Raw genomic sequence first — 12462 nt, 5'->3', positions numbered from 1 at the left:
TGCTGTCTTACCAGCAAATATAAGTGAAGTATATTTCTTGATTTGTTCTTGGGCAGGGGAGGGGGAAGCATCAATGTTTCCAGGAATATTTACTGTGATTAGCTCCAAGTACTTTGGATAGCTGGTCTTGTACAGTGTGGAAGTGTTGAAAGACTGGGTAGATGCCATCGAGAAACTGGCAAAGGTTAAGGCTTGTGGGAATATCTTCTAGCTTCCTATTGCACGTGATGTATTTAACCCTTACAGAGGCTTTCTCGAGAGGCCGTTGCCTTACAGCAAAAACTGCAGTTAACCTTCTTACATGGCTTGTACTCAAATCTCTTATGGCATAGGGTGGTTAGAAGACTTCGTTAGACCATTTTACCAGATATTTTGTTCATATTCATGAGGACTTAATTTAAATTTGAGTCTTGTGTACAGTACAAAACCTGCTGTCAGAGTGCTGGAAAAATGGATAAAAAGGGACAATTTGAAGAACTGCTGTACTTATAATTTAGCTAGATGTGGATCCTGGTACACTTTAGATTTCCAACCCCATTATTGATCTATTTGACACCACTTGGACTTTGGATGAAACCCTGAAGGTGGGATACATCCAGGCAACTAAGATAGTTGGGTATGAGCTCTTGTGATGCTGTGTGTTTCTGTGGTGATTCTGAAGTGATCTGTAACACCACAGTTAAATTTTCTTAACACTGTATAATCCTGTTTAATCCTGCGCAATGAAGCAAGTAAAGTGCCAACAACATTACAAATATGAGTGATATTCAGACTGTGACAATTTTTTTCATGAGAGGGGTGGGAAATTCAACTTCTACTATCACAAATCTAAGAAAACTCTGCTTATGAAAGTGCCTTCTTATTTAAGGTTTGTGTTTGCTTTTTTTTCCAAGGATTGATATGTATGTTGGAGGAACTGATGATCTTATGGGCTTCATTTTGATGTTCCCATTCTTATCGGCTGAAGATAAGGAGAAACAACGTGCTGTTATAGTTGAAAAGGCGACAAGCAGGTATTTCCCAGCATATGAAAAGGTATGTATGGAATCTTGGAATGTTTTGGGTTGGGAGGGACCTTTAAAGGCCATCTAGTCCAACCCCCCTGCAGTAGGAGCATCATTTCCTTCCATTGTCCTGGGAGCAAAACAATGGGAATGCTAGGTATTCACCAAAAGCAGAAGAAACAGAAAGGGGTCAGTGCGGTGCTTTAAACCAGGACATCAAACCGTCTGCAGGCTGGAGAGATGAGAGGGAGGTCAGAGCAGTATGAGACAAGTTTGGGACACGCTGAATGCAGAAATTCTGAATTGGGACTTCATGGTCTGAGCAGCATCAACATTCACACTGAAGGATCCCAATATCCCCTTTGGCTCAAAACTGTTATGATCCAATGAAGGTGTAAACATAGCTATATACAGTTAATATAGCAAGTTCCTGGGTTTAGGAGAAATAATAGAATCATGGAATGGCCTAGGCTGGAAGGGACCTTAGAGATCATTTAATTCAACCTCCCTGTCATGGGCAGGGACGCCTCTCAACTAGATCAGGCAACACATGGGGACCAAGCGGGCATTGAACCCGCGGCCTTGGTGTTATCAGCATCACACTCTAACTGACTGAGCTAAATGAAACCGTGTAACTTGGATTGCAATGGCAGTGCTGTTTTAGAATAGCTAATTGTCAGCTTTATTTTCAAATGCATCTACATGTGGTTTTAACCACATGCGTTTTTAACCACTGCTGTCTTTCTAGTCTGAGTAGTCTAGTGCTTAAGCCATGCTGGAATCCTGGTGTTTCTCTAACTGGTCCTTTAAGAGATAGCACCTAAGAGATTCTCACAATGGAAATTAATATACATAGACAGAGTGACCTGGCAGAAGTAGCTGCTTTTCTGTTTTAATGACTAAAGGGAAGACAGTTTCCCAGTGACATACTATCTCTCCTACAGACAGCTGCCAGAGTTCATTCTGCCCTAGATTCCACTTGCTGCATCATAGCCCCAATGCTTTAGGCTGATCACTTCTCTTTTACATTCTCTATTTTCCCATCGAAGCTCTTAACTACATATAGAAAATATAAAGATTTTTTTAGTCTGGAAAGGATGAATACCAAGAAGGCACCTAACCCTGTAGGGCAGTACATGGGGTTCCTTAGGGCTGTAGGAAGGAAAGAAGAGTGGGTAAGAGAAACCTGGGATTCTAGATTGCTGCTGTAAGGACTGCTCATAGATACCCTGTAAAATGATCAGTGACTGCAGACACCGGACCCACATCCCACACACCAGTAGTATGCTTATTTGCGTGGGAGAGAAAGGTGAAAGAAGGTGTGCCGCTGCACTTTGAAAGCATCAACCCCAGCTGGCTATCCACATCCAAACCTTTTCATTTATGACACTTCTAGGTTTTGAAAGACCACGGGCAGGACTTTCTAGTTGGCAACAATTTCAGCTGGGCAGATGTCCATCTTCTTGAGGCCATTTTAATGGTGGAAGAGAAGAAGTCAGATGTGCTCTCAGGCTTTCCTAAGTTACAGGTACCTTGCACTAACGACACTCTCATATGGCTGGAAATGGGATCATTCCAAAGGCTGTCACGTGTAGAAAATTCCACAAAACAAGAGCATTTGTCACTCCTTTCACTGTAGTCTTGTTCTTCCTGCTTTAGGAAGAACCTCATCATATGTTTCATCTAGATAATCTGTTATTTTCTGGAGTAATCCTAGTACAGATCTGAAGAAATCCACCCTCCCTGTTGGTTTTTTTTTTCCCTCGCCTCACCAGTTCTGTGATAACCTTTAAGTAGAAGACATTTTCTGGTTCACAAGAAGAGATTTGAGTAAAGTACACATCTGAAACCACAGATAACTGTTTCCACTTCATTCCACATCAATAGAAGACAGAGAACTGTTTTATTATTGTTTAAAGTAACAAGGTTGGACTGAGTGGGAGTAAAATTCGTCCATGAGTAAAACTGTATTTCCAGTCTTGCCTCCACATAGGACCTTTATAGGATGTTACACAAACCAGTAAAATTGTTTCTTCTTGTGTTACCTTCTGTTCTTTAAATACCATGTGCTTATTGTTTACCTCTCAGGCATTTAAGGCAAGAATAAGCAGCATCCCTACAATCAAGAAATTTCTAGAGCCTGGAAGCCAGAGAAAACCAGTTCCTGATGATAAATATGTGGAGACTGTGAGGAGAGTTCTCCGCATGTATTATAACATAAAACCCAATTAATATGCCTGGCTAAAAAACTGCTGTGCGGGGTTTTCAGAGAACTGTCAGATTGCACATACTCAGTTACAGCACAGGCAGAAGGTGAAGGGGTCTTCAAAAGGAGCTTCAATGGGCAATATCTCATGTTCTTTCATACAACATTCAGTGAACAAGTCTCTATTATGACACTTTACTACTAGCCTATTATTTTCCTTTGTTCTTTTTGAGATTTTTCTGGTAATTTTAAGCAAGTGAAATGGCAGCAAGTATGCTGTCTTCCTGGGAACTTTTTGGAAGAGCAAAAAAAAGAAATGTGATTTTCTGACTGGCAGCTTCAGCATGTTCTGCTATTTCTGAGGACTTTTGAGACACAGATCAGATTTTTGTATGATGGTTGCTTACAGTTCAGGCCTTTGTTGCTTTTCATATCACTGTAAGCAAACAAAACGAATGCTTTTTAAAGAAAGTAGGAGGGAGATGTTTCTCTTGCTAGTTCTGTTGGACATTGGTGATTTGTCTGAAATGTCAGCATTGTGCCTTTGTAACTAAGCTGCACTTTTATTACTGAGTTAGGGAATAAATTGACTGCCAAATAGCATTTCTGATGTAACTGTTGTATCTAGAGGATCTGTTCTAATCAAATAAACTTTTTGGGTTTATGTGGTCATGTAGTCTTGTTGTGTCGTGAGTGAAAGTTGAGGCTTGCAAACTTCATTTTTACTTTTCTTGGAGGATAAATTCTTTATACTTGATACAAAAGAGATTCCTTGTTAACCCATATGCCTCATGCAAAGGCGTTTTACTTGCGTTTATAAACCAGAGGAGGGAGATGTGAAGGAGAGGTAGTAAATGATCTCTGGTACATTTCCTATCTAAACTCTAATACCTGCCAAACTCAGGATGTTATTTCTTTTCCTCTCTCTCTCTCTTTTTTAAACCTATGGTTTCAGCAGTTGACTTGACAAAGGAATTTCAAATGTTTTTAATCAATTTGATTAACAGCACTTATGCTTTGGGGTTTCATATCTGTTGTTTCTAGTTCTGTATTAATTATAAGAGTTTACAAGGAAAGACTTGTGCTCAGTTTGTTTAATTGTTTGATTTGTTTAATTGTTTGATTTGTTTAATTGTTTAATTTGTTTAATTGTTTAATTCCTGTGTTGGCTTATGGGTTGAGGAGTAAAATGCTGCTTGACCTGGGAATGCATTGAGTACACTCATGTGATATTTGATTAATGAGCTGCCCACTTGAGAGCTCATCAATCTTCTCAGCTTCAACGCGACTGAAGTTCTCAGCTCTACAAATACTTTTCCCTCATTGTCAGGAATACAAGGTTTATATTGACCTATCATGGCTTATCTGTCACCTGCCTTCCTAATGGCAAGTGCCATTATAGTTTAATCCTTGGTTTTACCTCAGATTGGTTTAATACAAAAGTTTGGAAAACCCTGTAGTTGTTGATCTTAATTCCTTTGCTAAGTGGACTTTTTCTTCAGAGTATGAGAGAAGTTGTGGCATAATGCTCTTCGAACAAATGTTCCACGAGGTAAGATACAGAAGATAGAGCAGGTGACTGTCTGCCAGTACTTATTGGTGATAAGCCTAATAGCTGATGTTCATGCTTTTTAGTAAATAGGGTGGCACATTTGGTTAATGTGAACAGAAGAACAGTTGGTACTGAAACGGTGTCATCAACATGGTGTGTGCCTGGAGATGTGGTTGCTTTAGCCCAGCTCAGGAGCGCTTGTGTGGACTGAATACCAATTAAACTGCACTTGGTGCACTCTTGGAGCACCTCTTTTCAATTTAGTTGCAATCAGAAAGAATCTAGCTTGTACACCCCAAGATCACATTGTGATGGCAGCCAAAGCACAGTTAAGAAATTAATTTTAAAAACATACTCCTCTTCCAGACCACTGATGCAGACGTACCCTGCAATGCTCCAAATCTGGCCCAACTGATGGGTCCTTTCCTCATATTGTAGTAAATCGTTGATGAGAACTTGTATTCTCTTTGGTCATTTTTTATTCATCTTCTTGATCTGGTTTGAGATGAAGACACAGAAAAGTGTTCTAAACGAGCTAGTTTGTACTTTTCCATATAACATCTACAGCCATTTTTGCTTATGCTGTTACCACAGGACTACATGGTGTGATGCGGTGCTGTAGGTTAACCCTGGCTAAGGATGTAGCATTTCTCACCTGGGTATTCCATGATGATGAGATACAGACATTTGTTGCCATTTCTCCTATGTCCCTTCATGTTGCTGGCCCAACAATTCCTGGCTCAAGATTAATTATGAAAACAATAACTTGAGGAAATATTTCACTCTTAGATGTCCCAAAGCACTTAGATGTTAGGCACTTTTGATGTATTTTCCAAGAAGGACTTGGGTTTGTCTTCAGCCTTTCCTCTGGTAAGTCCTATTCATATACAAATCAGCCTGCAGTATCATGCTGACAGCCAGGCAGAAGCTATGCTTAGTGGCAGTCAGGGTTGTGCTCCTTAGACAGCCTGGTTTGGTTTGGTTTGGTAACACACTCACTGTCAATGGAATGGCAGTTTCATTCCACCGAAAGCATTGGGAAGGTCTCACTGGTTTAATGTTGAGTCCAGGATAGAGGCTTTATTATAAATTACCATCTCTGGTGACCATATGGGATCTTTATAGATCTTTATTAAGATCTATCTTTATAAATCCTATATAGTCACCAGAACTAAATAGTAATATTTTGTAGGGGTCAGTTGGAGAGGCCGCCCCTGCTGCTGCCAGCACTGGGTGCCCACACCTCAGACATCCGTACCCATTCTTACGTGGTACAAATCAGATTGCCCCTTGGCTGGTTTCCAAATGGGCCATGAGGGATTACTGGGACCTGCTGGTAGCCTCAGAGCTAGTGCTCACGTGCATTGGCCACTGCTTTGGTGTTGGAGAGGGAGCAGTCTGCACCCCAGGGGAGCTGTGTAGGAGCTGGACATCAGGCTCCTGGCTGGACAGTGCTGGTGTGGAATCCTCGGTGGGCTGCTGGCAGGCTGCACCTGGCAGCCAAAATTCAGAATTGCATTAAACCCCGACCTTGCTCCGGGAAAATACTCTTCTATATTTATTTTCTGCTCGGAGAGGAATTTCATCTGTAGGTAACTACTAGGCATGTCTCCGAGCTCCATTTTAACCCCTCAAGAGCTGCGATTATTGAATTAGGTTGATGTTACCTTTTTGTGTCCCCAGATGGAGCCCTGCTCTTTCAGCAAGTGCCCGTGGTAGGGAGTGGTGGGATGAAGATGGTGCAGCCCAGAGCCATCCTCAGCCACGCAGCCCCAAAAGTAAAACCTCTATGGGATGGATGTGTAGGACAGACCCTCGTACAGTACCTTTAAACCTCGAAGTGCTAGATTCCTCCTTTTGAACTATGAATGCTTTGTAGTCAACTGAAAGAAACAAATACCACCATATGGCAATTTATCCGTAAGGCATCGTGAACCTCAGCATATGACTGGAAGTGTGACTGCAAGCCACCTAGGAGTGCAGGGCAGAGACCAGGCACGTATAGGCACATCTCCAGCTGGCCCTTCCAGGCTTTGACCTGTAAAGCTTTCTTTACTGGTGACTGTTGGAATTTCTAACACCTATGCCACTTGCTTCTCCTCCTTTTACCGTGCTCCTCAGAGGAGAGTCTGGTCCTGGCCCTCTGTAACTACATGCTAGGTATGTGAAGACAGCAATTAGATCCCTGCTATTTAACATTTTTATCAAGGGTCTACAAAAAAAAATCAGCATGGTTCACAGAAGATAAAAAATTAAACTGACAGTAGGAAGGAAAGTCGAAATTCAGTGATCTGAATCAGTATGCATACTGGGAATGAATAAACAAGATAGATTTAATGTACCTAAATGAAGTTTCCCTAAATTTCCACTGATGTGAGAAGCAAGGAGTCAGAGGAGGAGCAGCTGAAGGACATGCTCTATAATTAGACATATACCAGCTCTGAGTGTAGAACTGGCACCCAAAGAAGCTAATGTGACCTTAGTATATGGTGGAAACTTTCACATAGCATGGTTGTATAATTCCATGCCCAACTCTTGATATTGACCCATTTCTTCTTAATCCTAATGCAGAATTGGGGACAAATTTTCAGATTATACTGCAGGTTCTAATTCATTTATGCTGCTTGCCCTACAACTAATACTTTCCATCTCAGACCAATTTCTACACTGCAGCAAAACCATTAATTCTTGCACCTGGAAGCATAATCTAAGAGAAGAAGGAAGGGAAATGTTCTCCTTTCTGGCAAGAGAAACTGAGCTTCACCTTATCCTTCAGCCTTAGATGCCATAGCTTAGCACATTTGACCCCAGCTATGCCACTCAGGTAGACATTAGTTCAAGCATAGATCATCCCTCCACTCACTTTCTCAAGGAAGTAACTACCTTATTTAACTCTTGGTATTATTCAGCAGACAGTTTTGCTGTAGGAGAACTTTACTCAAGGGATGATCTGGGAGAGAACTGTTTGTTCTAGCTTCCTTTGAAAACTTGGTTTGAACAATTATTTCTGAGCAACTTTCTCTAATAAGGGGTTGCATAGAGACAGCTTTGAAATGAACTGTGCAACTCTCGCACTTTGTGGAGTATCTCTTGGTTTAAGTTCTCACGAAGTGTGCCCACACAACAAAACAAAGGTGTGACAGGAGTGCGTGTATCTTAACCTTAATTAAACAAGCATACTGCTTGTTTTTCTGATGCCATGGTACTTTCTTGCCAATAGTAACAGATGCAAATATGAAGTAATGCAGGGTTGAGGCTGGAGAAAATACATTTCCAGGATCCAGGGGTCATTTTTAACTTACAAAAGGGACAGAGTAAGACTTCACCACTTAGATAGCATCCTGCTTATCTCTGAAGCAAGAGGGATGCCTCTTCAAGCCAGACTACTGAAGACAAGTGTATAGCTTTGGGTCCCAAAGATCGATCTGTCTTTTCTGCTCATTTCTATGTAGAAGATCAGAAATATCCACATCCAGCAGTGAAACACAGCCTCATCGACACTTCTCTAACATGAGTATATTTACTGTATTTTACTTATTGCAACTTTATTAACTTGTACATACAGACCAAACACAGTTTCAGCATGCCAAAGCCATCTTCCCATATTCCTGCTATGGCAAGGGCAGTTCAGTTCTGTGTATACATACATTCGGTTTAACCTCCCACTGCACAGGCTGATGGAAAGAGGCTTATGTGTATGTGTATGTGAGATGTTGCCTTTGCAAAGTGAGCACTGAGGTCTCTAGTGCTGCTAACGAGCTGGGCCAGATAAACCAGATTCCTATACCATTGTCAAACTTGCATTGAAAACTTCTTGAGAACAAGGGAACAAAAGCAAGCGGAGGTTTGTATCTGACCCAGTGCATGTTTGACTAACCACCCATCTCTCCCCACACTTTCAGTATATCTTATACCATACCTACAGTATTTTCTGATCATGTTTTATCTGTAGCTTTTATGGAAATGTAGTAACAGTTGTACGTGTGCAATTTGTAAAACTGTCCAGGATGGAGAAATAAACAGGAAATGTTGGTTTAGGTCATGAATATCTCCACTGACTCTGTATTGGAGGAAAACTGAGAAAAGTCATTGGGCTTTTAATTCCTGTAAACATTTTTCATCTTGAATCAAGCTTGGTACAATTTTTCCTGTCTGTCAAATTTCTGTGGGCAGAAGTCCAATAACTGATTGAAGCTATACTGATGACAGAAAAGAAAATGCCCTCTGTTCTCTTTGAATTTGTTTTTATGCAGGTAATTAAATCAAACTGTAATATACTCATATTCATGTGAAGTTTTGAGGAAGACAATTTAAAATGCTTGGCAGTTCTTGCAGTCTTACAGATTGCAGAAGTAATCAAACAAGCATCAGGAAATAGAACCAATAAACTAAAATACAAAGAATACAAAATTAAAAAGGAGAGCTGAGAAATGCATGTGAGAAGTTAGTTACAGTACAGTTTTATAAAAACACCTAATCAGAGAAATTATTTTTAATGCATATGGTTCCAGTAAGACAGAGAGAAGAAATCTTTCATCTCCCCTGTCTTACAACAGAAGTTACAGGAGCAAACAATGTGTGCTTGCAGCCCAGAAGTCCAATCACATCCTGGGCTGCAACGAAAGAAGCATGGGCAGCAGATCAAGGGAGGTGATTCTGCCCCTCTGCTCTGCTCTGGTGAGACCCCACCTGCAGTGCTGTGTCCAGCTCTGGAGCCCTCAACACAAGAAGAACGTGGACTTGTTGGAATGGGTCCAGAGGAGGGCCACAAAAAATGATCACAGAGGGAGCACCTCTTCTACAGAGACAGGCTGAGGAAGTTGGGGTTACTCAGCCTGGAGAAGAGAAGGCTCTGAGGGGACCTTATAGTGGCCTTCCAGTACTTGAAGGGGGCTACAGGAAAGCTGGGGAGGGGCTGGTTACAAGAGTGTGTAGCAACAGGATGAGGGGCAATGGTTTTAAACTAGAGCAGGGTAGATTCAGATGAGAAATTAGGAAGAAGTTCTTTACTATGAGGATGGAGAAACACTGGAACAAGTTGCCCAGAGAGGTGGTGGAGGCTCCATCCCTGGAAACATTCAAGGTCAGGCTTGATGGGGCTCTGAGCAACCTGATCTAGTTGAAGATGTCCCTGCTCACTGCGGGAAGTTTGGACTAGATGGCCTTTAAAGGTGCCTTTCAGCCCAACACATTCTGTGATTCTATGAATAAGATAAACAACGAAATTAAAAGCAGCGAAATACAAGCAATGAAAGGCAACATCTTCATACTAAGAAATTGTGGAAATCATTGTTAGAGGGTGTCACTGAAGCCAGGAATTTAAAAGGATGAAAGTGGTATGAAGAGTATAATAATAAAGTACTCTATGATTTGACGATACTATGAAATCCTTTGAAATCTTGAAAGACATTGGGCATTCAGGAGTTAAACAGTTCTCTAGTGCCAAAAGATTAATTTGTGAAAAGCAGATTATCCCACTAGTGACCATTACATAGTTTTATACCTTGCCTTGTAGACTTATACCATCTGACTTGCACCTACTTTTTCTCTGAGGTTGTACTCTCTACTTCCAGGAAACTGCCTCCTCCCTTGTCATCAGCCCTGAGCCACCATCTGATGAAGCTAAATTTCACAGGCTTCTGTCAGCTTATCATTAGAACTTTTCCCACCCCTATTCTTAGAAGCTGCATTGTTTACAATTTTAGGCTTTTAAAGCAAGAGTAAACAACATTGCTATAAATAAAAAGTTCCTCCAACCTTGTAGCCAGCAAAAGCCACCACCGGATGAACAAGCTGTAGCATTAACAGATTTAATTTTTAACCAGGAAATGAAGTCACATTCCATCTGCCTTCAATTTTCAACCCCTTTTTCTACTTAAACCTTGATTTTTATTCTAGATTTGTACAATGTTGCACATGCAAACAAATTAATCTCATTCTGAAAATATCATTAGAGAGCAAGCCGAGCTACATTTTGCAAACTGTTATATGTTCTCCGTAAGAAAGGTAATGCAGAGTTAAAACATGACTCTCAAATGTCATTAAACCCCATCAATTTTATAATTTTGAACATGCTACCCAACAGTGAATAAATAGAATCTTAAAAGTGAGATAGTTGTACATTGTATTAATAGTGTGTCACTAATCTTGTTTCACTGAATCTTTTTATGCTGACAGATCTGTGTAAGAGGTTTTAAGGGAAGTGGAGAATATTTGCCTTTGAAGATAAATTAAAGCTGAAATCTGTATTAGGAATATAAGGTCTTATGAAAATTCTGATGAACTCCAGAGAAACGTGAACTTCAGTGAAAAGTGTGTTATTAGAGAAGAAATGGACTTGTGGTCAATAAAACCTGTTTCACCTTGCCTGAGAAGTATAAATAAATCTGGTTTTATTTTTAAAAAAGGACCAAAACAAACAAAAAGTGTTTTCCAAGTGATTAATTTTTGTCTTTCTTTTATTGCAAAAAAACCTTTTTTTGTTGGGAAGAAACACAAATTGTTGTCCAGCTTTGTAACTGGTCAACATCAGATAAAAATAGGATTGAAATTTCTGCTTTACTTCTTTACACCCTCTTTTGAAAATAAAAATATTTTTTAAACCTAAGCTTAGATTATTATTAGTTTTAGTTGTAAAAGGCACAGAAATTGAGAGTCTTAGAAAGTTTCACAGCACATAGCAGATACCAAATAGAGGAAACATATACTTAAAAGTTTCTATCAGAATATGAAGTCATTATAATGCCCAAGGTATATAAGATAAATACCTCACAATTAAATTTGCACTACCAAGGTCATTTTTCAGTTAGCTTTGAAGCCTTGATGTTGCCTGTGCAACCATGTTGAGTTACTTCAGTCGATAAAGACTAAACAATCCAAATAATAACATTCTTTAATCTGGGTCTCAATTTAAGGTCTCCTTCCTCTACAATGTGCATAAATCAGATTCAGGATTACTGTTTTCAAGCTTTTGTGTGCCGATGGTTAACCTTGTGCTCGGACGGTCAGTAAAGCTTCCAGAACTGAAAAAGAGCGACTGCTGAAGGTTTGCAACAAGTCTAGGCTTGAGGGATGCACGACTTGTTCTAACTACTCCTCTGGACTCCAATTTTTTATCACAGTGGTGGTGTGCTTCAGTGCAGAAACTCAACAAGCATCACAGGGAGAATCCTCCCAACCCTCCTTGTTTAATTATCTCATGGTAGTCAATTATATACCCTGTCCCCACCTCTGAGAGAACACTGCTGGAGACTGCAATCAGGCATCATGCCCCAAGCCAGCTGCTTAGTGGTTTGTGAGGATGGCCAGCAGGTGTGTTTGGAGAAGATTTTGGGCTTGTCTAACCTACAGCACAATGAAGTGTGCCCGCAGAGCACAGTGGGAACTTGACATGCCAGGACATGGTATGCGCATTATTTAAAATCTGCCTATGCCCAACCCAGGATCACTTAAGTGGTACCTGGGCTCCAAGCCAGCTGCCTGAATACTTATGGGTGTGGCTTAACAAGTTATTTGTAGAAGAAACTTATTTTCTTTTCTACTTTAGAGGTTTACAGACCAGCTATTCAAGTTATAGGTAATAATAGTCTCATTGATACGATACCTTTAGATACCAAAGGAACGTTTTTATTACATCATGAAAGGCTGTGCCAGAAGCAAAATAAAGAGGACAAGGGGAATCATAGAATCATAGAATTGTC

The 12462-nt window shown here is 40.4% G+C and overlaps 1 protein-coding gene across 1 annotated transcript in view; it reads left to right on the top strand.

The window, feature by feature from the left end:
* Positions 1 to 3290, top strand: part of LOC104276643 (glutathione S-transferase 3) — an 8040-nt gene extending 4750 nt beyond the window's left edge. The window contains exons 4-6 of the mRNA XM_009873045.1: positions 894 to 1035; positions 2401 to 2532; positions 3093 to 3290. Of these exons, the coding sequence (XP_009871347.1) occupies positions 894 to 1035; positions 2401 to 2532; positions 3093 to 3236 (418 nt within the window). The 3' untranslated portion in view covers positions 3237 to 3290. The remainder of the gene's footprint in view (positions 1 to 893; positions 1036 to 2400; positions 2533 to 3092) is intronic.
* The last annotated feature ends 9172 nt before the right edge of the window (positions 3291 to 12462 follow it).

The sequence above is a fragment of the Apaloderma vittatum genome, unplaced genomic scaffold, assembly GCF_000703405.1.
Source record: "Apaloderma vittatum isolate BGI_N311 unplaced genomic scaffold, ASM70340v1 scaffold12907, whole genome shotgun sequence".
NCBI classification, from domain to species: domain Eukaryota; kingdom Metazoa; phylum Chordata; class Aves; order Trogoniformes; family Trogonidae; genus Apaloderma; species Apaloderma vittatum.
Note: the sequence above shows the minus strand (reverse complement) of the source record. Positions and strands in the feature narration are given on the sequence as shown.